The sequence below is a fragment of the Eucalyptus grandis genome, chromosome 1 (assembly GCF_016545825.1).
Source record: "Eucalyptus grandis isolate ANBG69807.140 chromosome 1, ASM1654582v1, whole genome shotgun sequence".
Lineage (NCBI taxonomy): Eukaryota > Viridiplantae > Streptophyta > Magnoliopsida > Myrtales > Myrtaceae > Eucalyptus > Eucalyptus grandis.
This window is the reverse complement of record NC_052612.1, coordinates 27,483,051-27,507,308: the sequence shown is the minus strand read 5'-3', so window position 1 is coordinate 27,507,308 and position 24,258 is coordinate 27,483,051. Positions and strand designations below refer to the sequence as shown.

General features: G+C 39.4%; 1 protein-coding gene and 1 long non-coding RNA gene across 2 annotated transcripts in view; both read right to left on the bottom strand.

The window, feature by feature from the left end:
• The window catches only part of LOC108959411, a 28,025-nt gene extending 5,620 nt beyond the window's left edge, over positions 1-22,405 (bottom strand). Inside the window, exons 1-2 of the long non-coding RNA XR_005548086.1 lie at positions 22,212-22,405; positions 19,647-19,842 (exon numbers count right to left, since the gene is read on the bottom strand). This is a non-coding gene — a long non-coding RNA (uncharacterized LOC108959411). The remainder of the gene's footprint in view (positions 1-19,646; positions 19,843-22,211) is intronic.
• Positions 18,233-19,351, bottom strand: LOC120290238. Its single transcript, XM_039306049.1, has 2 exons — positions 19,127-19,351; positions 18,233-19,028 (listed from the first exon to the last, which is right to left on the bottom strand). Exons 1-2 carry the CDS (start codon positions 19,271-19,273, stop codon positions 18,399-18,401), a joined length of 777 nt encoding a protein of 258 aa, XP_039161983.1. The 5' UTR covers positions 19,274-19,351; the 3' UTR covers positions 18,233-18,398.
• Positions 22,406-24,258: the final 1,853 nt, after the last annotated feature.

Below are 24,258 nucleotides of genomic sequence, written 5' to 3'. Positions count from 1 at the left end.
ACCGTCATATCAGGTTGGAATTCGGTATTCTTCATACTTCTTCTAAATATCAAGGTCTCGATACGTAATGGTTGGAAATGGATCTGTTTACCTGCTACACATTGGTAACACTTACCTTTGAAAACATAAACACATTACCTCTTAATGATGTTCTTATAGTACCTGAAATAAAGAAGAATCTTCTTCCTGTATCTAAGCTTACTGATGACTACCCTTGCACTTTCATCTTTGATAAACTTGGTGTTTATGTAAAGGACAACAATACCAAGGCAACAATTCAGCTCGGAAAGACTAAGGGCCTTTATCAAGTCAATACAGTACAGAGCCTTTTCACTGGAAAGACAGAAAGCGGTCAATGCGAAGTATGGCACCAAAGATTGGCCCATGCGAATACTCAAGTAGTGGATTATCTACATCATCGAAACTAATTCATGTCACTTGATTACTTGATTTCTTCAAAAATTTGCAAAGCTGCCGGATAGCTAAAAGTACAGCTCTATCATTTTCTCTGTCGAATTCCATATCAACTTCATCATTAGAAAAGGTCCACTTTGTGACATCCGGGACCATCACCCCGAAGAGACTTTTCTACAAAAGTTTAGATACTATGTGATTTTTGTTGACGATTTCTCACGATACAGTTGGTTATATCCAATGAAATTGAAATCTGAATTCTTTGATATCTTTAGTCGATTCCGACATTAGTCGAAACACAATACAATCACAAGATTAAAATCTTTCAAAGTGATGGAGGGGGGAGAGTTTGTAAGTAGAAGGTTTCAAGACCATCCAAAGTTGTGGAATAAAACAACGGTATCTTGTCCTCCTCACACTCCCGAATGAATGGAGTTTCAAAGAAAACATAGACATATTGTTGAATTGGGATTGGGTATGCTATATCATTCCAAGATCCCACCAAGTTTTGGGTTGATGCCTTTGTTACAGACAAAACTACCTTATAAAATGGCTTCCAACACTAAAGCTAAACATGGATACACCATATAGAAAGATTCATAATACTCAGCCACAAAGTATGATCATTTACGGGTTTGGTTGTGCATGTTATCCATGCTTAAGGTCTTATTCAAGACACAAGTTAATCCTAGATCACTTCCTTGTATTTTTCTAGGATACAGTGATCTGCATAAAGGCTATAGATGCCTTGTACCTACTGATAATCGTATATATCGGTAGACATGTTGCTTTCGATGAAACATCATTTCCTTTCACAAAGATAGTGATCAATGAATATGGTCAATATACTTCTTTGTATAGACAAAGTGGATTGAAGGAGTCAAATTGCTCGAATCCTCAAACAAGGATATAGCAAAGCAAAGTATTTCCCATCAGCCAGAAGGGAGAAGTCAATATCATCCTACTATGGATTATTATGAAAATCAGCAGATGCACCAACAGACTTCCTCAGCATCAATACAGCTCCAAGATATTCCTCTAACATCAAGGCAAAATGATGTTATCACAGAAACTCAATCTGGTCAGAACTCTTCATCTTTCTCAGATATTCTGCATAGCAATATTAGTTCTGACACAGAACAACACACTTGTGATCTATCTTCTTCTCAAAGAAATGTTAATAGTCATCCCATGCGGACAGGCTCGGATCAGGTATTATCAAGCCAAATCCAAGGTATGCTTGCTTGGAGAATATGTTCCTATGGAACCAAGATCCATTAAGTCCGCATTAGCTAATCACAGGGGATGGTACAATGCTATGCAAGAAGAGATGAGTGCCCTCCATAATAATCATACTTGGACATTAGTTCCAAGAATGCACTGCATGAATGTTGTAAATTTGTCAAGGGGTGTTCAGACTAAACTCACACCCGATGGTAGTCTAGAAAGACTCAAGGCTCGTCGGTAGCCAAGGATTCCATCAAGAAGCAGGACTGGATTTTACCGAAACATTCAAATTCAGCTTGTGAAACATGCTACAATACGTATAGTACTTTCTATAGCTCTCACAAGAAAATGGACAATACACCAACTAGATGTAAAGAATGCATTTCTTCATGGAGATTTACATGAAATCACATGGAACAGCCACCGGCTTCATTGATTCTCAAAAATCAAGCCATGTCCGCTTTTCACAAGTCATTATATGGACTTCGACAAGCACCAAGAGCATGGTTTGAAAAATTCAGCAACTTTCTTCTTGAAATTGGCTTTGTCTGCAAAAGATACGACGACCCATCTCTCGTTTGTGCTTCATACTTGAATCGTATACAATCTTATTACTTCTCTATGTTGATGATATCATTCTTACAGGAAGCTCCACTCAATTCTTAAATGCATTAATACAGAATCTCGCCTTCACTTCCCGTATGAAAGATCTTGGCGATATTCATTACTTCCTAGGTATTGAAGTGAAACATACAATACAGACCTTGTTCTTATGTCAAACAAAATATGCAGTTGATCTACTCGGTAAGAGCACGAATGATAGACTGCAAACCAATTTCGACACCTCTACCATTACGGCCAAATATTATGACAAATGCTGAAGTTCCTTTGCTGGATCCTACTGAATATAGAAGCTTAGTAGGAGGTCTTCAATACTTAACTATCACTCGACCCGATCTAGCATTTGCAACAAATCTCCTTTGTCAAGATGCAACACCCCACAATGGCTGATCTTCATCAATTAAAAACGAGTGTTAAGATATGTCAAAGGAACTATTCATCTTGGCTATTATCTTCACTCTAATAGTTTAGCAAACCTCTATGGTTTTTCGATGCCGATTGGGCGGTGTCCTATTACTCGCCGATCTACTACGGGATTTTGCACCTTCTTAGGTTCAAACTTGATCTCATGGTCAGCCAAGAAACAAGCTCTTGTTTCAAAGTCCTCCACAGTGAATATCGAGCATTAGCATCTACAACAGTGAGTTAACTTGGATTGGTTTTGTTCTACGCGATATTGGAATTCCTCTCACAAAAGCTACATCACTATTCTGTGACAATAAATCAGCTATTTCTCTCACAGCCAATCCTGTCTTACATGCTCGAACAAAGCACATAGAAGTTGATTTTCACTTTGTTCGAGAAAAGTATCATCCGTTCCATTTCGTTCAACATGTTCCAAGTCATCTTCAAATAGCCGACATATTTACTAAGTCTCTTTCTCACTCAGCTCATCTGTCTTTCGCACCAAATTAGGAATGGGATTCAATCCCTTCCCAATTTGCGGGGGGATGTTAAGTATAAAAGTAAATTTAAGATGCTCAAATGCGGAAGCAAAACAGAGGACCAAAACAGAGGACTCAATCCAGAAACGAAGATGACTGGATCAATGATCAATGAACGAGAATGCTCGAGGGCTTAATAACTCCTGGATAGCCGGATGATCAATGAACGAAGATGCTTCGAGGGCTTAATGACTCGGATTGCCAAAGTCTTAAGGCTTAGTCAAATAGATTCTTTCTGTTAAAGTAGTTACTGTATTCTGTTTTCCTTTGTAACTAAGTGCTGTTACATATTCTGGTATAAGTACTCTGCTTTGCTTTACATAAGAAGTAAGGAAGAAAGATAGAAAGATAGAGAGAGAGAGAGGTTGCAAGATTTGAGAGAACAATGTATCGAGATCATCAATAAGTGCAGAAGGAATCTTGATACAGAAGAGAAGAAACTTTCGGAGAATGAAGAACAGCTCAAATCCGAAACTCTGGCAAGTTAAGTACATTTGATCTAAGAAGAATAGAACAACAGAAGTTTCTTCACATTCTGTTGTTTCAATTGTACCGAAATACAATGATATGATCATCATTTGGAAATACAAATTGTCTTCAGATTCGTGCACTTGATCTTGTTTGAAGTTCTTCATCTTTCACAAGTCTTGTTTGAAGTTCTTCATCTTTCTCAAAAGAGAGCGAGAGACGGAGAGAAAAAGGCTTTGCGTTTCTCGCTCTCCATCTCCAGCACGGCCTAAAGCTGTATCAAAAATTTCCCCGACCACAATATACGTGTTCCGAGCATATGATATAACTGGTAATAATAATATTTTAGTCGAATCGACAAGGAGCCAGCTCTCTGTCTCTCTGTATTCTCTCTCTAGTCTTCGAAGCCGACTTTCTTCCAAATGGCGTTCCGGACGCGACGTAGATCTCTCCTTGAGCGTCCTCCCGACGCCCTCGTGGACGGACAGCGACGCGCCCCTCCTCCGCGCCAAGAACTCGTGCGGCGTACCCTATCCCCGTCGTCCTCTACCTCGCCGTCGCTGCCGCCGAAAACCTCGGCGCCCTCCCCTCCCCGCTGGTGTTCTCCGTAGTCACCCTGCAGGATCTTGGACCAGTCCGGTATGTTCACCGGCAACGACGCAGCCGCAGCCGCAGCAGCCGCCGCCGCCGCGGCCTGCGAGGGCGGGGCCTCCGCCGCGGACGACGGCCTCCTCTGCAGCTTCTTCAGGGACCGGGGCTGGGGCTTTCTGGGGTCGTAGGGGCGTCGTCGGAGGAGGGGACCAGAGGGAGATCGGGCTCGTCGAACTCGAAGACGGCGTCGTCGGGAGCATAGGGGCGGCTGTGGGCGGGCGTAGGCCGGGAGATCATTCTCGAGGCGGCCATTGCTGAAGTTCTTCAAGTGTGAACGAGGGAGGAGGAGGGAGAAGGAGGAGGTGGAGTGTAGGAAGTTTTCCTCTGCTGGAGGGTGGTCGCATTTTTATAGTTGCGTCGGATGGAGTGATGTGATCTGCTAATTAAGGATAATCTCTCTCTCTCTCTCTCTCTCTCTCTATCTCTCTCCCACTGGTTTGGACCCACGAAGAAGTCTCTCAAAGCTAATAAATAATGACTGGAAGACGACGACCTGCCATGGGTCTTCTCCTTCAGCGGGGGCGCTACCACATGGGATCGGCACAGCTCAGCTCAGCTCCTCTGCAGATTGCTTTTACCAGATCCATGCAAGCAAAAATAAAATGCTAATTAAATGATATTATTATCGATTCATCATTGCGTTTCTCTTAAACCCAATAGAAAGAAATTGCTTAACCCCCAAAAAAAAAAAAAAAAAGATCCGATCGTGACAGAGTTTGAAAATGGGAAACATCGAGATATGCCGTTGCCCTTCGCATGTGCAAATTATTACGATGAGATGAATCATATTTGTGCGCGTGTGTTTGTGTGGGCATATTTCAAAGTTTCGCTCCCGCATGTAGTTTGCATCGTTGACTTTGAAATTGTTCTTGTTATTTCATTGAACCGGTATTTTCCCGTTGCTCAATCGATCCATCCATAACAAGACATTACATAATCGTAAAGACAATTAAAATCCTGTTAAATATTTAGGAATACAATATTTTAAGGCCAATCGATACCAAATATAAAGCAATGATCAACAAAATTTGCAAATCGGATTGTGAATGGGAAGTTGTGATAAGCCGACCAATACCCCAAATTAGATGTGCAATCAATAGGTTCTCGACACCATTTTGACATATTCAAATTCGCATCATTTATAAATGCCCTATTGGCTAAGCAATTAACTGGAAAATCCCATAGGAGATAAAACAAATATCCATGAATAATGACTACGGAAGAGGGAGGATCTCACGCAATACCACAATCCGTCAAAAGCGCGCCCTTTGATCGCTGAAGAATGACACGACGTGACCAACATTAAGATAATACCGTGACTAGTAATTGTACACGAGGCGACACGTGGAACGGACCAATAGAAATTAACTTCGACTTTCCGATTTCGTTTCGCCCTTCCGACGGAGGAAAAAGTTAGTTGTGTGAGAGATTAGCAATAGTAATGGATAGGATAGACGACGACGACTTTATCCGCCGGTTCCTCCTCGAAAGTCGCGTGGGACACGTGGACCAATGGGGGCGTCCCCGTCCGTGGCGGATTTCCTTGCACACAGGATTTTAGGGAGGGCGGAAAGGTAATTGTGATCTCTAACTTTAAGACACCAACGTTTCTCGGAAGGTTCGCGTAGCGTCAAGTCGCGGGTGGGGCGGCCCACGCGTTGCGTCACGACCAATCGGGATGGAGATGTCTATGTTGCGACACGTCACCGGGCGCGAGCTCCGCTCTTCTTCTTTTTTCTTTTTCTTTCTCCTCTTTTTTTGTCGCGACGCGGGAAGTCTATCCGAGGATTAAATGAAATAGCTTGGTCAGGCGGATGACTTGTCCGACCCCGTAACTATTCGACAGCTGGAGAGCTTTAATTGACAGCGGTAAAAATAAAAAAAAAATTTAACTTCGGTCGGGGGGCTTTGCCTTTATTGTTTTTTCCATTTTCGCTTTTTAAACTTCTACTTCTTTTGTCAGCAATTCAAACTTCTGCCTCTACGGATGTCACGGGAGTTTGTTTTTGCTTAAGGAAAAGTCAAAAATAAGATTTTAAATTTTCCCGTCAGAAAATCGAAGTACCTTTTTAAAAAAAAAATTAAACAAATTTTGCATATCGATATCTTCCGATTTAGATTTCAAATTTGTTTGATGTTGTGTATTTGTCTTCTTCTTTTTTTGTCAATGTAATCTTTACCTTGTATATACTTTTGTTCAAATGGATCTTTTTCTTTGTCAATTTTTTATCCCCTCATTTTCCTCGCTTTGACCGTATCTTCTAGCCAAGTTTTGGCCTCAAAAAACCTATATTTGCTGCTAAACCGAGGCACAATATTTTAAATCCGACACGTCTGTTGCTTCGCCGAAACTGCGGAAGCACACACGAATCCTTGCGTGCTACATGCCCTTAAAATGATAATCACCAACAATTTTGACTCTATTTATCCATTAATTCGCACCACTAAATAACCGCCAACCTCTTACTTTAGTAAATCTTTTTGTAAACTTTACATTTTAATTTTACTACATGAAAACTTTTCATCATTCACAAATAGATCAATTTGATTGTTCATGCTCACTTCCACATTTATTCGGAGTTTGATGTTGATCTAAAAAAAATTTATTGCATAGCAAAGAGCACAAAATCAATCATACACGCACACCTAACATGCCCGAGACCTAGTATTATTAAACCAAAGTTCTATTTCTCTCATTTATTGTATTTGCTGTTTAGCACTCGTATAGAGATTAGTTTAGCTTCAATGGAAAGACATTATAAAATTTATCAAAGGAAAATGATTATAAAGAGGTAAAATAAAGAAGATAACAAAATCCACCATCCTCTAGAAATTGCACTCATTGAAACTTGTTAGTTGTCTTTACGGTGCAACAACCAACTTTATCATTGCATTATTTGTAAGGAAATAAGTAAAATTCTTCTCTCATTTTCTATTTCTCAATTTAAAAATGTTTTTGATAAAAATATCTACATAATATTTATTTCACGGAAAAGAATTGGTATAACATTTAAAATAAGAAAATGTCAAATACTATAAAAAAAAAAAAAGAGAGTATTTGGTGAAAAAAAAAAGAATTGGTATATACTTTTATTCAAATTGATCTTTTCTTTTTTTTGGTGAAAATGCAAATGAAGATGCTGATGCTAACTATCATATCGGCACCATGTCATTGCTACGAATAACCGAAGGAGATGGATCTTTTTGTTCGATCATGTGTCAGGCGAAATTTGATTTTCAAACTCTTTTAAAGCAAATGCACGGTAAATGCGACTTAGGGCTTAATTGAGAATTTATGGTATTAAAAGGCATCATGGGCCGCTAATTTATCCCTTATGTAACCAGAACCCTAGCCTCAGCCTCTGGTTAACGCCCTTAAACGAGCCACCCGGGTAGTTTATTTTTGTTGTAGCTGCTTAGGCAATTTAGGTTTCCAATCGACCAAGTCAACAATGTTGATTGACAGGAATTTCTATGTGATTTTTAGTTTACGTATTAGGTGTTGTAGCCAACTCGAACCTAGGACTTGGGAAGGTTCAAGGAACCGGGAAATCTGCAAACTAGCAACTTCCGATTTGTAAGAGGTTTAACACACCACAAGAGTTTTGGCAAATTTTATAAATATCTATGACGATATTATTCTTAATTAAGCATGTCTTACGAATGACATGAGTGCGCTTATTATTAACTCCACTCTTTATTTTAAATTGAATAAGTCAAATGTTTAAAGACATACAATACAACATGTCTAACTTTCTCATTCCCCTCATCTTTTCCAGCTTGGAAAAATGTGGAGAAAAGCAAATGACATCGCCGCGAAAATGGGTGAGAAAATTATTTAGGTTGTTATTTATTTTTTAAGAACTTTTCCTTCATTTTTGGCATGATAACTTTTCTCTTCAAGTGTTTTTTCAAGTCTCTCCGATAAAATACATAAATACCAAATTACACTTCATCTAACTGTTTAAATTTTAAAATAGTTGACAGTGATTTTATAAAATCTTTCATAATGATCCTACAAAATCTCACTTCCCTTTAATTCAATCCTTCCCTTTCTTCTTTCATGCAAACAAGGAAAATTAACTTTCTCCATGATACCCCTTCTAAAGCTTCTCTTTTCCCCCCGTATCATCGCCCTCTACCGAATAAAGATTTAAAGCCGTGTCAATTTTTTATCCCCACATTTTCCTCGCTTTGACGGTATCTTCTAGCCAAGTTTTGACCTCAAAAAACCTATATTTGCTGCTAAACAGAGGCACAACATTTTAAATCCGACACGTCTGTTGCTCCGCCCGGAAACTGCGGAAGCACGCACGAATCCCTTGCGTGCTACATTCCCAACTCAGGCCGGCTTTGCCTCCAAATTGGAATCAGAACAGACGAGAACCGTCGGGAGGGAAGAAGCCGGGAGTAAACAAATCTTGCGGAAATGGACAAAGAAAATCCACGCACGGAAGCGCCTTTTGATAACGTAGAAAAGTAGGGTTTTTACGATAACGATGCAGTGATTGTTGAATGATGGATATGAAGATGCCTATCTAACTTCATTAATACACGTGATTAGTAGTTGATGCAATAGTTTAAGTGAAGAGATAGGCATCGTTAGGAGAGAGGAGCTTGGGCGCGTACACATGGGATTTACACATGGGATTTGCACATGGGAATTGATTAATCGAATGGAAGTGCAGCATTATTGGGCGATATCATCGATAAATTAATGCAATGAGATTCTAGTTCTACAAGGATAAGTATGTCAGCATTTCTTTATTGTTGTTTCCTGCTTTCAACCGCGTGTTTATCAGTAATAATTTAGGCATTTTCCCTATCTTTTTCCAGTCTCCTCCCCCTCCCCCCCTCTTTTGTAAAGTATAGTTTGGTTTGGTTCATCTTGGCTGCTGATGGAAGGTTGAGGTTGGCTCGTCAAAATTTGATAGCTCAAGTTGAATCGTAGAAAATTCGAAGTTGACATCTCCTATACAGTTACGGTTCTGCTGACCGAAACAAGAGGATAGAAACATGCAACAGTAGAGGTGTTACAATCTAAAACTAAACCAAACCGGAATTGATGCGAATCAAGCTGAATTTTCATGTATTTTTTATTCCGTTCGGATAATATAAAAATAGTTTCTTTTTATTCCGATTCAGATAGTTTTGGTACAGCTCGGTTAACCAAACCAAGTTGAAAATCTCCTATTTACAACTTACACAATATCTCTCATTTTTCATTAAGACTCTTTTTAATATTTCCAAAAAGAAAAACCGAACCGAATCTACCTTTCAGTTCAATTCAAATTTAATACATGCCCAAACGATTTGGTTCGGTTCTAATTTCCTGAAAACTTGAACCAAATTGAACCATTGACACCCCCATCCCTATGCGACATTATTTAGGGCCGTGCAAGAACAAGGAAATAACATTTTCCATCAACTATTCACGGCGAAGACCGAGCTAGAATTTCCATCCTAGGCAATGGAAGCAAGATCATTTGGGCTAACGCATCACCAACAATTAAACATAAAGTTGTTGATGCCAGGCATTAATTAATTATGGTAGCATGTGCAAAAGCGCGTCCCACGAAAAGGTTTGCTCTACTTAATTTGAATTGAATCGTGAGCTTTTAAACTAGTTCGTACAAACACAAAAGAATAGTACACAGCTTATCTGTTTTCATTGTTGGCTAATATGCTACTTGACTGTTTATTAACTGCCGCTAGTAGCTATAAGTATTAGGAGGATTGTAATTCGAGCAAAGGACGGTCAATCAATCATGTACACTTGTTGTAAAAATGTATCTTCCTATTATCTTTACATTCCAATGCCCTTTTACATGGCCGGTCATGATTACCCTTGGCCTTCGTACTTTTAATTTTCTCATCAATTCACGTTTTATTTCCGAGAATTGGTAGAGAGCCCCATACATCCTGTGTCGATTAGTTCACTGATCAATCTTTTAAAAGGTACTTCGGCGTAGTCCCTAACCGGGGGACCTGTTTGCTCAGTTGGTTAGGGAACTGTGCCGAAGGCATGGCAAACAAGCCGAGGGCCTTTCACCCTCTCCATATCACGCCAGGCGAGAGATAGGGATTTGTTATCCTATACCAGCCCAGTCATAGCCTGTGTTTCCACAGACGCAGTGTTTCTAGGATTGGTTACCCACCTTCATTACCTATGGACCCCTAATTCCCGGTCTATGTTTATCCAACTGACTAAGAGGATGGGGAGGCAAGTACAGGGTCTCCCTCCCCAGGGCAGATCTCCCGCCTTTACCTCCATTGAGTAGTTTAAGGACTTGCTCAGGTCCACACTGATCAATCTTTTAAAAGTTACTTTGTCGACATTGTTTGGCAAAAGCAGCTGTTTATATGTTTTCTTTTTCTTTTTCCTTTTGGCTCAAATGCGGCTTAACTTGAATTCGATGTGAGTGAGCAATTGTGATTCCTAATTAGAATTTGGTCAACAAAATATCTTGTTGGGACTTATCCCAAATGGAAATCAACCTAGAGACCTTTTTCTTCATATATGAACGGCATCCGCTGGAGATTGATCTTTTCACACCCCTTCCTGCACACTGCATGAGCACTTCTCTTGTGTAAATAACGTGGGCAAACAATTATCGAGAAAAAGTACGAACATTATACTAGCTGGTGTTGGCAAAAGTTATGTATATAACGGCATTTGTAAACGTCGACAGAAGCGATGCATGTCATTGGATTTATAAATGAGGGCAAAGCTTCTGGTTATAGCCGCATTTGTAAAATGTTGGTAAAAAGTTTAGGATATAACAGCATTTGACCGTGTATTTACTGACATTCTTTGTTCTGTTTTAGTGTTTATTTAGGTAAAACCTTACAAACAATCTGGGGATCATCCTATTCCCAGTATGGGAAATCTCATCTTCAAAGCACTTCAATGCCATGTGAGAAGGAACACTTCCCTAAAGCTCCCACTGTTTTCTTTACACATGTTGACTAGCGGACCCAAGGGCAAACACGAAATGATGGACTAATTTAGGCCAAACATAATCATACACAAACTACAAATGCCAAATTTGGGCACCATCAAATTAATGGCTAGGGCGGCGGTAGCAGCTAGATGCGCATCGATAGCGGTGGGTTGTAGTGACTTGGATAGTAGGGGTGAGCGGTTCCAGGTTCCAGTTCAGTTCCGTCTGGAACCTGGAACCTACCCTCGGGTACAAGTTCTAAATTTTTTGGAACCTGGAACCTACCCTTCAGAAACCAGAACCTGGAACCTACCCGGTCACGGGTTCCGGTCGGTTCCGAGGTTCCAACAGATTCTTTTTTTTTTTTTTTTTAGTTCATTTTCAGAGTTGAATTATAACGTACGCGCATATTATCGGAATCTTCAGCACTGTCAAGATGCTGGTTGTCACCGATCTTTCTTCTCAAACCATATGTTTTTATCAAAACATAGAAATCTTTTTTGTAAGTCCGTGAAGAAGTTTTGCTACGGTTAACCTGTTAACAAATTAAAAATTACAGTTATCTATAATGCCAGATGTTGGCTAATGGATGACTGTTGAAACATCAGGCACACATAATTGAAACTTGAAGAAGGGTAACAAACTCTACAGATTCTATAAATTTGTTGGTTGAGGTAATGGCACTTTCTGCCAAGTTAAATCCTTTAATTCGGTTAGAAAGCACAAAGAGAGAATCAGGAATCAAGAGCTTTTGCTTCTGAAGATAATTAGCGGTACAGTTAATGCTCATACAAGTAATCTATAAAAGCCTGTCCTTCAGCAACCTAATTAGTGAGATTCATCAAGTGCAGATTAGTACATAATTCAAGGGTTAGAGCCTGAGTTTTAGTCTACAGTTCTCCTTCACCAGCAACATCCAAGAGCATAACTACTTGAATAACACCGGGTCCAACAGTGTAATAGCTGTACATCTCTAATTTAAGCATAACGTGAACAAATTAATTGACATGGTATGCATACTCATCCAAAAAGAAAAACAAAACACCGAATGAATTTCCTCTATCTAGAGTCAGTGCACTTAATCGAGTGTCTATGCTTCCGAACATCTAAAAAGTGCCTATCTATCGATGATAGTGCTTACGGCATGAAGAATTCCTTTTGTGGTGACATCAAATGCTCAGTTTGTGCCATTTGTAGCGTTTATCCGATCGATAATTCTCTGCTGTGTGCATCTTGATTAAGATCCATTTCTCCATATGTATAGCTGAGGGAATCCCGTACTCACCAACAGCAAAGTAAGGTTCACTAGCATCCAAGTAGTCTTTGACATAGCCACCCCAAAAGCCTCTAACAAAATCGAGCCTCCATCCATCATACCCAATTTCGCTCCTGAAAATGGCATGGCACCAACAGACTTGCCATAGTAAGACCTTTAATATATTATCATCGCAGAAACAGAGTTTTGCATGAGAAGCAAGGCATAAGTGCAACCATATTAAAAGTCAGAAATCATCCGCGGAGGGTCAACTCAAATGTGGAAACTGACACAAAGAGGGTTAGAACAAGGAGAGAGGGCACACTTGGAGACACCCACTTAGTCAAGAAAAAAAAAGGGAATAAAGCCTCAAAAGTATTAAATAATTCACAATAATGAGGAAGTCAGACACTAAAACTTAGCTCTACTAGCATTCACAACCAAGAATAAAGTAGCATGCACTTGCAGGGGCGTCGAGAGCAGAGGAGGACCCAGCAGCAGGGGTGTCGGGGCTTCTAGCGCCGAGCAGGGACGTCGGTCGCTGGTCTTCAGGGCAACGGCGTCAGGCGTCGCGACTGCTGGCGTCGGGTCGTCGGAGCAGAGGCGGAGACAACAGCAGCAGCATCGCGGCAAGAATGGTGGCTTCTGGCGTCTGGTTGTAGCGGCGGTGGAGCAGAGGAGGACCCAGCAGCAGGGGCGTCGGGGCTTCTGGCGCTGAGCAGAGGCAGTGGGTCGCAAGCGAAGACGAGCAAAAATGCAAAGGAAAACCTACCGTATCGTCGAGCTCGAGAACTCGTAGAGCTTGCCCCTCGGGGAGAAGATGATGAGTGCAACCTCGGCGTCGCAAAGGACGGAGAGCTCGAAGGCCTTCTTCATCAGCCCGTTCTTGCGCTTCGAGAACGTCACCTGCCTGCTCATGTCGTTCTCTATCCTCTTCATCTGCGTCTTCCCCCTCACCATTTCCCCCCTCCCTCTCTCTCTCTTGCTCTCTCAAGCCACAAAAAACAAGAAAGAGATCAGAAGAAGAAGAGCGGGAACTGATTGACGGCGACGAGCGCTCGATCGAAGCTCCGAATCGGAGTGGCCGCGGAACGGAGGGCGTCGCGCGGATCAGGTCCTGGAAAGCAGGAGATCGGAGACGGCGCCGGGAGGATGCGCTCGTTGAGAAAGAAACGGAGGATTCTACAGAGAGAGAGAGAGAGCGCAATCCAGGAAACCCTAGGCGATTCGGAACCGGAACCGGAAAGAGAAGAGATGGAGAGAGAAGAAAAGAAAAAAAGTTGGTGGGCAAGAAGTGACGTGAGGAGGGAAAAGGGGCGAAAAGAAAGAGAGAGAAAAAGAGAGGGGAAGGGGGAAGAATCCGCAGAGGGGGAAATTTGTGGGGGAAGTTAGGGTTTTTTTTTTTTTTTTTTGAATTATATGACCGGTTCGGTTCCCCTTTTACGGGAACCGGAACCGAGAACGCCGGTTCCCGAGAAAGGGGAACCGGAACCGAACCGGTCTCCTTGGAACCAGAACCGAATCGGAACCTCCCGGTTTGGTTCTCCGCCCCCGGTTCTACCTGGGAACCGTGCTCACCCCTATTGGATAGTGCGGAGTGGCTGTTCGAGGAAAAAGAAGAAAGGTAAAAGCATAAAAACGAAGGACCAAAGAAAGAAAAACGATAAAACTCATCTTGAAGGTTAAAGTCTGTGAACTGACGAGAAAATTGTAAGATGCCTAAATTTAGAGGCTTATGAATTCTGCGTGCTTGGCATAGTCTAATCCATTTCTACGTCTTCTTAGTAGCAAGGGCGGATGTTAATCACCGAGTTCAATCAAATGAGCTTATAACCACGTGCGACATGAAAGTGGTAGTTGTGAAAATAGCACCCAAGATCTCCATAGCTAGAATTAAGAATATATATAATCAAGTAAAAGAGATTTGCGTGCCTAATTTGGAATTCATTGTTCTTGATGAGGAATAATGACGATTCAAAGCTCAAGTATTTTTCCTCTATTGCCCTCTGTATTACTAGCTTGATGAGATTACTCCTCACTCTTAGCATTTAGTAAACGCTCCCAATGTGAGGATATTTGCGCATCAAGGTAAGCAGAAAAACTTGAACATTATTTATAAAATTTTAAACCATAAGCCCTCTCATCATAGGTGGAGCTTTACTCAGCTCATATTAGCTAGCTCGATATTAGATTAATTAAAAACTTTATATCTTACTTTATTATACCAATCCCATAAAATGGTAAATTACAATATCAATTAATGTAACCCATATAAAAAAAAAACTCTTACATTTTCTTACTTAGGCTACTATACTAAATGCGCATCTTTATACTGGTCTGGAGATAATTCTTAACAATCAATACGATCCTATAAGTTTCAAACACCGAATCATGGTCACGAGTGCTTTTGACTCTATTGACATGGATTCAATATGATATTATAACAAATGAATAACACATTATAGAAAGTAATACCTTATGTGTCACAAAACTCTTTGTCAATCAACATTCTCTTTCCTTAAGTATAACTAAACTTGATGTATCACTAGAGAATGTCTTTATTATTCCAATGAACATATATATGTCTTATTTTTATTGTTAACATTTTTTTTATGTATAAGAAGACATATTCTTTTAAACTCCTGCAAAAGGAAGTCCCACATCGCCTAGGAGAAGCCAAGCCCCTCTATTTAAAAGCCTCCGGGGCTGCCTTCACCTCACGAGAACTCTTTTGGGGATGAGAACCTTAGTTTACATTAGAGCCAGGTTTCGATGGATCCGGGTATATGTTAAGCCCCTACAGAAAGGAGTCCCACATCGCTTGGGAGAAACAAAGCCCCTCTGTTGAAAGCCTCCATGACTACCCTAGATGCTTCTAGCCTTTACTCAAGATTTACACAGTATCTTAAGATTTTTATCAATATGTATTAAACATGATAATAATGCAATCATAAGTACTTTATTGAATGTAAAAGAGTTGATATATGTCAAAATGTTACTAAATGTAACAAATACAAATATAAACTTTATTAGAGCAAAATCAAAACAGTTCATACTAAACAACAGCATTCCATGATACTCCTAAGCCCATGCTAATGACATGTCATTCAAATACACAATGGCGAAGACCTTTAATTAGTGGATTTCTAACCATATTATCTGTGAAGTATAAAGGTAGTTTCAATAACCATATGGTGTAACTCTATATTAAGATAAGCTACTAATATCATGATCACTTTGAAAAAATCTTTAGAAGAGGCTGAAAAAAAATGTTTATTCATCGTCTACTCCTTCTCTTTAAGTGGAATTCTTGGTTATCAATCTAGTTTTAAACTTCTCAATTTTTGCTTTGGAGTCTCTTAGGGTGCGTTTGGTAACGTTTCTGTTTAAAAATTGTTCCGGAAACAGAAATAGAAAAAAGTGTTTCTGTTCCGGGAACAATTTTTGAACAAAAAAAACGCGTTTGGTAATTGTATAAAATTTCTGTTTCTGGAATAGAAAAAGAACAGAAACACGTTTGGTAACTGTACAAAATTTCTGTTTCGGAATAGAAAAAGAATATAAACACGTTTAGTAACTGCACAAAATGTCTGTTCCAATTTTTTTTCAAGTGTTTTTTTTTTTTTAATAAAATGTAAACTTGGTATTGAATTATCATTATCATGAAATGCTCATCACTTTAATTATGTTCATAGTAAGTGAAAACAAACATTCTAAACATGATCATATTTGCTTACTTGGAAGAAATTTTTTTAAATTTGTACCAAAATTTTTCTAATTGTTTTTTTTTTAATAAAGTGTAAACTTGGTTTTGAATTCTCATTATCATAAAATGCTCATCAATTTAATTTTGTTCATGGTGAGTAAAGTCAAACATTCTGAACATGGTTATAAGTGCATACTTTGAAGAAAATTTTATAAATAAACTTTGTACGAAATTTTTGTCACGTGCATTTTGTACTAAATAAAGTGTGAACTTGGTATTGCATTATCACTTTAATGAAATGCTCATCAACTTAATTTTGTTCATGGTGGGTGAAGACAAACATTCTGAACATGGTCATGTGTATGTTCAAAAATTTTCGTAAGTAAAATTTGTACAACCAAAACTAGCTAAAAGAAGAATATCTTATAGATCTCTACATAGATCCTTTCATACATAACATCACAATAATGAAGTAATATAGTTCATTGTTCAACTTCATCACATTGAATTTGATAAATGAGTACTTAAAAACAAAATTATAAAAGTCGGAAATACAAAGTCATGAAATCTCAGGCATATTATGATCCTCGCCATTTTATTTGCAATTCTTGTCCTAAGCATGTTTATTCCAGGTGCATCATGCAATGTATCATCTGCAACCTCCACATCTGTAGGTCCGCATGGATACTCCGGATCTCCATATAGGGAAAAGTTTCTATCCATCGCATCTTGATCACGAATGTAATTATGGAGAGCACAACAAGCAATTACAACAAGTGCTTGTTTCCGAATTGTAAATGGAGGCATCTGTCTCAAAATGGTGAAGCGATTCTTTAATGCCCCAAATAACCTCTCAATTACATTTCTTAGTGAAGAGTGCTTCTTGTTGAACAATTCTCTTGTTGTCCTTGGTCGTCCCCCATTCCCTCTATACTCGCTTAAATGATACCGATCGCCTCTAAATGGAGTTAAAAATCCTGGAAGTGCTGCATAACCCGAATCTACCACGTAATATTTCCCTATAACATGATATATATAAATTTGTTGTGATATTCAACCATAATATATAATCGTAAAATTGTCTTCATAAACAAAGTAAATACCAGGTGGTGGTTGGGGAAATTGCAGTTGAGGATTTTCAAGTGTTGCTGAAAGCACTCGACAATCGTTGGCGATCATTCCCATCCAGCATATACGAAAGTAAATTTCATATCAAAAGAGCAAATACATAGCACATTCTGGGTTATTCTCCTACTCCTACCTCTATATGGAATCTGCTGAGACACAGGGACGATAGCATCTATATGGGTGCCATCCATAGCACCTACGCAGCCCTATCAATATATTACCAATCTAATATCATATAAGATTATCAACTACATGTATTTGATGGTATAAAATCAATATAAAAATCATACCTTGAAGTATCGTTTATGACTAGGATCAATAAGAATTTCTTGTGGAATGACGTCAAAGGACGGTGGTTTGATTATCTCCTTTGAAAGTTTGATCATTGCTTTCAACACTTTGTTGAAATACTTGCTGATTGTTTCTCCTGAATGTTGGAATCTCTCACATAAATCTCTATTTGAGTTATTGTGAGTAACCACACTTAAGAATATCCCAATTTGTTCATCTATTTGAACATATCGACTATCTTTCAACCAACCCCTTACCCTCATCAAGTCACATAAATTCAGAAAAACATGTCTCTCCATCCTAAATGCTTCATATATCCTATCCGAATGTCCATAAACAATCTCCCTTATCCATTCTACTCCCGATAATTGACTGTCCCTAATAGGTTCTCTCATATGCGGGGACGTGTCCATCGCAACTAAGCGAACCACGCTACCAATATGTTAATATCATCATCCAAGAATTGTTCAACTGGTTGTACTTGCTCATTAGACACACTATTTGATCCCCCTTCCATAGTACCTATACAATCGCAAAAATAACCAAAACATCAATATAGATTTTGAAAACACATCCCAATAACAATCAATAACATAAGTCATAAAATCTCAATAAGATATGCCATTACATATAAGTACAAGAGTCTCAACACTAATCATATTTGAATAACTAAAGATTAATAGATAATATAAGTTATACAGTCTAATGAAACTCCATGCAATTCACGAAAGTATATTTCCAAACATCTACTAAAGGAATTGAAGAAGTCCAATCCTCCTTGCAGGTGTGGATGTAATGAAAGCCTCCCTCCATTCACAACTGGCGCATGCTCGTTCTACTGCTTTATTGTAAACATCTTGCTTTATCTCGGGCATACTCAGTAGAATCTGGACCACAGTAGATAAGGAGAAAGGGTCTACAGGTGGTTGTGTAGTCCCTGAGCTCGCAGAGCCACCACCAGATTGACTTGATGACCTAACTTTCAGAAAATCTTGTATGGCTCTACAAGTTTCAGCAATACCGGATTGGTTACTCTTTCTTCTCCGCTTACTATTTGGAGTTCTATTCAATTTGTGCTTTCCACGAATTGAAGTTCCAGCATCGTCTATTGTAAAGAGTCTGTCATCACTGTGGTGTCCAATGAAATCATTTGCATTGCTACCATCATAGTCATCACCTGCATTGACAGCATAAGCATCGCCACCACTGTTGTCACCACCTACATTGTCATCACCATTGTCATCATCATCCGACACATCCACATCTTGAGCACTTCCTATGGCATGATCGCCAGTAGCATATGTACCACCAAAAACAATACAGAGCTCAGGATACTGAGGAAATCCATTCTTCCTGAATCTTGCCCACTCAACATTATCCTACAATTTTCACAATAATGACATTTCAGGAATATAATCATACATTTTAAAATTGACATCTATAATGATATCAAAATGACCACAAAGTTAAGAAATACCTTGATATGAGATTCCCATATACTTGGGTCGTCAACAACAACTCTTTTATTCACATTATCCCAACCAAATCCGGACTGAGAAATGAGTTTGTGAAAACTGGCATACAGTTTTTTTAGTTTGTTGACCTTGTTCCTCAATTGTACCATGGTAAATTGGAATCTTGTTTGTCTACTGAGTTCAGACTGTACATTCCTCCACCCCGCTTTGTTGAAAGTGGAAGAGGTGCGGTTCCCTTTTTGACCTCATCCACCAATAAACCAATAAGTATATTGGTTACGTAGTCCGTCCACTTTGCATTGAATGAGTGTCTCTCAGATGCCATTGAATCTTCGACCGGTTGAGCATCACATGAGTTATGAATTAAATAAATAACATAAAACCGTAAGAACTACACGCCATACACAAAATCAGCATGGTAACCTATATGGATCCGTATACCCTATCCTATTTTGTGCACGGTCCAACTAAATTATAAGATCTCTAAGATTAAGACAATGAAAAAAGAAGAGAAAGGCCAACCTTAGCGTGCGGATGACTTTCCAAAGTCAGCAAATTGTGATTTATGTGGTAAGGATTGGCAAATTCCGGACAGAGCACGGGAAAAAGAATATGTCTTCGTGGATTGGCACCAGCAAGGCGGAACTTTGGATGGATCCACTGAAGTTCTCAAAGCATCAGTGTCGATAATAGATCCACCAACACCAGTATTGTTCACCTGGGAATGAGACAACTAATTGAGATAGAGTCATGATGTACCTTAAGTAAAGAAAAATTCAAGACAAGAAGCAATAAGGCAACAACTAAACAGCGCCCTCCATTCTATGCAAATCCATAACTTAAAGAGAAAAAAATTGAAACATTATAGCCATAAGATACCAAGGATCTCGCATAATGTATAATCCCCAACATTCATTTTAAGCAATTGTCCTCATGCACGTTTTACCCTCTCCAACAGCGATTAGGGTCTAATCACAAAACTTCCTACAAAAAGACAGAAATCGAGAAACACGGTATTCGATTTTTAGTAGGAACATGTGGGAAGAACTTTGTTGCTTTTATCTGAGGCATGGTGGATATGGCATACCCTTCATCCTCTACTTTTTCACGTGATCTTGATTCAAAGCTTGAGAACGAATATGACGAGTCTATGTTCTCTATGTCAATCTCTTCCTCCGAGCCCTAACTTCCTAATTGAAAACAAATTGAGCCCTAATTTCCCTATTTTTCTCCAATTGCTGACTATCAAAACAGGTCATTTTGGTGCCTTAATGTGACATGGATGTAATCCACGGGTGGAATGACATGTAGGACCTTTAATGGCATCATTCGACAAAAGATTAACAAGGATCAGATTCGAATACCGACTAAGAATTTGTGATTTTTTATAAGATGAGAAAAGGTTTGGATTATAATTTAGACCCGACCTAAAGCTAGTACTTTGTAAGGGAATTGCGTCTAATTCACGTGTAACAAACTCATATATACGAAATTAAAAGTTACGAGACAAATGAGTCATTACTTATCTTATTTTATAATTTTCCTGTTTAGAAGTAACATAGTGGGACAAAGTTCACATGGGATTTGACCAAAAAATAAAAGGTTCGCATAGGATGAGAAAAACGCTGAAAGTAGAGATTGTACAGCTCAACAAGCCAAAAGGGAAAGCTAGAAGGCTTCAACTTTAGTAAAATTAAGTTTATATAACATATTGCTTGACCACGTCCATCCGATTTGGACCTCGACACTATGCCTTGTTACAATAGAGTCCCACGTTGAATGGGCGTGCACAAAATAAGTGATATATAGCTTAGCAGCAACAACAACAACAAAAGAAGAAGAAATTCTCTGAAGTTTCTCGTTTAATGTGTTGGGTTCTACTTCCAAATTCACTGCTCATCTTGTGAATTAAGTGGAAAAAGAAGGAAAGTACGATGGTTGGAAAAATCTGGAGGAAAGCATTCTCCCTTTAGTGGTGGAAAATGGAGTTAAGGGTGAACATAGGTGAACGAGTGTTACAACAACTAAAGTAACCCCTCTAAAAATGCGCTTACTCATTGACATCGTGGACGAAACTTGCATTTATAATTTTGATTGTTATCATAAGCATGCCTAATTTATGAAATCATGACTATTATACAATCACAAAGGACAATATATTTTTGAAATTTTATCTCTACTCTATTGTTATTTTGTGGGTCCAAACCAGATAAAGGAATTGGTGGGGTTATGCCTGCAACCATTTTGGCTAAAACATGCCTTTTTCTAGTACCAAAAGTACTCCCTCCCTCTCCTTCTCTATTTATTTATCATCTCATCATGTTTTGTCTAAGAGTGGTGAGGGGTGCATGTGATCCTTTATTGATGATGTTTTGAGGAAAATCTGAATTTGATTTTTTAAGTACAAGGGTGAGGTGCTTGGTTCATTCAAGTCTTGGAAGGAAATGATCAAAAGACATATAGGAAGGAAAATCATGTGCTTGAGAATTGATAAAAGGTTGGAATTATGTCATGACAAGCTCGACCAGATTTGCATAAAAGTAGGTATAGTGAAACATCGCATTGTTGCTAACACATTGCATTATTACCAACACACCATAGTTGAATAGAGTTACTAAACTGATTAATGAGATTATATTAGAGTGAGGTCATTCTTTGCTCTCCAATGCTAAATTAGGTTAAGATTTCTAAGCCAAAGCAATGAAAACCACTTATTGGTTAGTGAACAAATCACCATCGCCAGCATTTGGAAAACTCCCTCATGGTACTTCACAACTGAGAAAACTAAGCAATCTGTGAAGCAATAGCTTTGTTTGAGGAACAAAACCCATCCCCACCAGCAACAGGCAGAATCATTAAATTGCATCAAGGCAAAAGTTCAACCGCAATAAACCGGTACTCTTTATTCGTATCTACTCTGATAAAAGAAACGACTGACTATTGACACTGATCTCTACTCTTAATGCTTATGACACCAAAAAGGGGATCAAGAAACATGGGTTTTGCCTTTACCGACACCCATAACTCGCAGACAACCAAAAAACAACAAAAAAAAACAAAAAGGAACGTCGGCAATGAAAGACAAACCTGAAAATGAGCGATGGCATCAGCAACAATGACGTAGTAGAGCGGAGTCGTGAGGACAAAAGGGTCAGTCTCCGAATCGCCATTGCTCGACCCAGCACAGCACACAACTCCACGAGTCGCCGCTGCTGACGAAGAAGGAGAAGAATCTGGAAAAGGGCGTGGCGGAACAACCGGTCCCTCAATCGGTCGCCATCCTTGTTGCCGTTGCCATTGCCGTCCCTGCTGCTGTTGCCGTCCCTGTCGCCGTCGCAGTCACAGTCGTCGTCGTCGTCGCACCTTGAAGACGAGAGGAGACGGGAGAGAATTAGAAATAGGGTTGGCCTTTGCCGGTTTGGTTAATCTTAATGGTTCAACTTTTCGGTTTATTGGGTCGAGCATGAGCAGCGAGCAGAGCAGGGCTCGCTGCTGCTCTGCGGCAAGCGAGCATAATGGTGCCCTAGATCTGGGCGAGCAACGCTCGCCCAGATCTGCGAGACTCGCTCGAGCAAGCGTCTTGCAGATCTGGGCAAGCGCTGGCTCAAGGGAGCCCTCACACTCAAGCTCTGACAGCCATCGCCCAGATCTGCGAGGGCCTCGTTAGATTTCGGTGAAGGAGGAGCAGTGAAGGAGGAGCACCTGGTGAAGGAGCAGTGGCTGTCGGTGCCAGAGAGGACGACGGTGGAGAAGCCGGATGGTCTCGAGACAGAGGCGGCTATCGGCGCCGGAGAGTAGGAGGTGCCGGAGAAGACGACAGTGGAGAAGACGCAGGAGGAGACGCGCAGTGTTTGAAGGGCTGAGGAAGAAATAGAAAAGAAACAGCTCTACTTATGTTTTTGTTCCTCTTTTGTTCTTCAAATGTGTTTCAGAAATAAGAAACATATTCTGTTCCACATTTGTTCCCAGGAACAAAAAAACAAAAAAGTTGTTTAAAAACAAAAAACTGAAACGAAAACAAACGCGGCCTTATAGTCTTATATATTCATTTGCAGCCAATGAGCTTATAACCTTCAAGCAATTTAACAAGCTCTCAAACATCATTATATGTCATAGATTATATCCCATCTTTTATTGCATTTAACCACATATCTGATTAAGGACAAGAAACAATATTTGTATGAGTTACTAGATAAACCATATAGCCTATATCATTTTCATGCTCTCATAAATAGACTATATAGTCTAAAGGTATAGCTAATTGTCTCCTTCTAACAGATCTCTGGCGTGGAGCTACCGCAACCTCATCCTACACCTAATAGGCTTAAGGAACTTCATCAGGAGCTATCTCAATAATAGTATTTTAGACCTTAACAGGCTTAGTCTATGGTACAGGAAACTCTAGAATTGTTTGTCTAAATAAAGACAAAGACATAGCGCTCTCCACCGTACTATTATTCTTAATAGTCTGAGAGCGACTATTTTCTTCTATAATGTCAAACTCTGGAAACTTTGCTATCTATGACTTCATAATACTTGTGCCTTCATTAGGATTATAAAACCGGTATCCCTTCAAATGATCTAGGTAAGATACGAAGTAACACCGAGTAGTACTAGAGTCTAACTTACTTAATGTAAGATTATATAACCTCACTTCTGTAAGACACCCCTAAACCTTAAGATAATTCAAGTTAGATTTACGTCTAGTCTATAGCTCAAAGGGAGTTAATAGAACAACTTTGGTAGAAAGACAACGTCACCTCAGAGAAAATTGAGTAAATTTGGTCCTACTAATCATACTCCTTATTACTTCTATAAAAGTGCAATTGCCCCTTTCGGCCTCATAATTTTGTTCAAGATTTCCAAGCATAGTAAATTGAGTTACTATCCCAAAATCCTCCAAGTATATGGCAAATGTCCAATTAAGCTATCTAACATCACCATGTTTGTCAAAATACTCACCACCATGGTCAAATTTAACAATTTTTATGACTTTTCCTAGCTATTTCTTGACTTCGACTAAAAAAATATTGAATTTATTAAGAGATTCAGACTTTTCCTTAATCAAATAGAGATATCCATATCGAAAATAGTTGTTAACAAATGCAATGAAATTAAAACTACACAAGGTTGC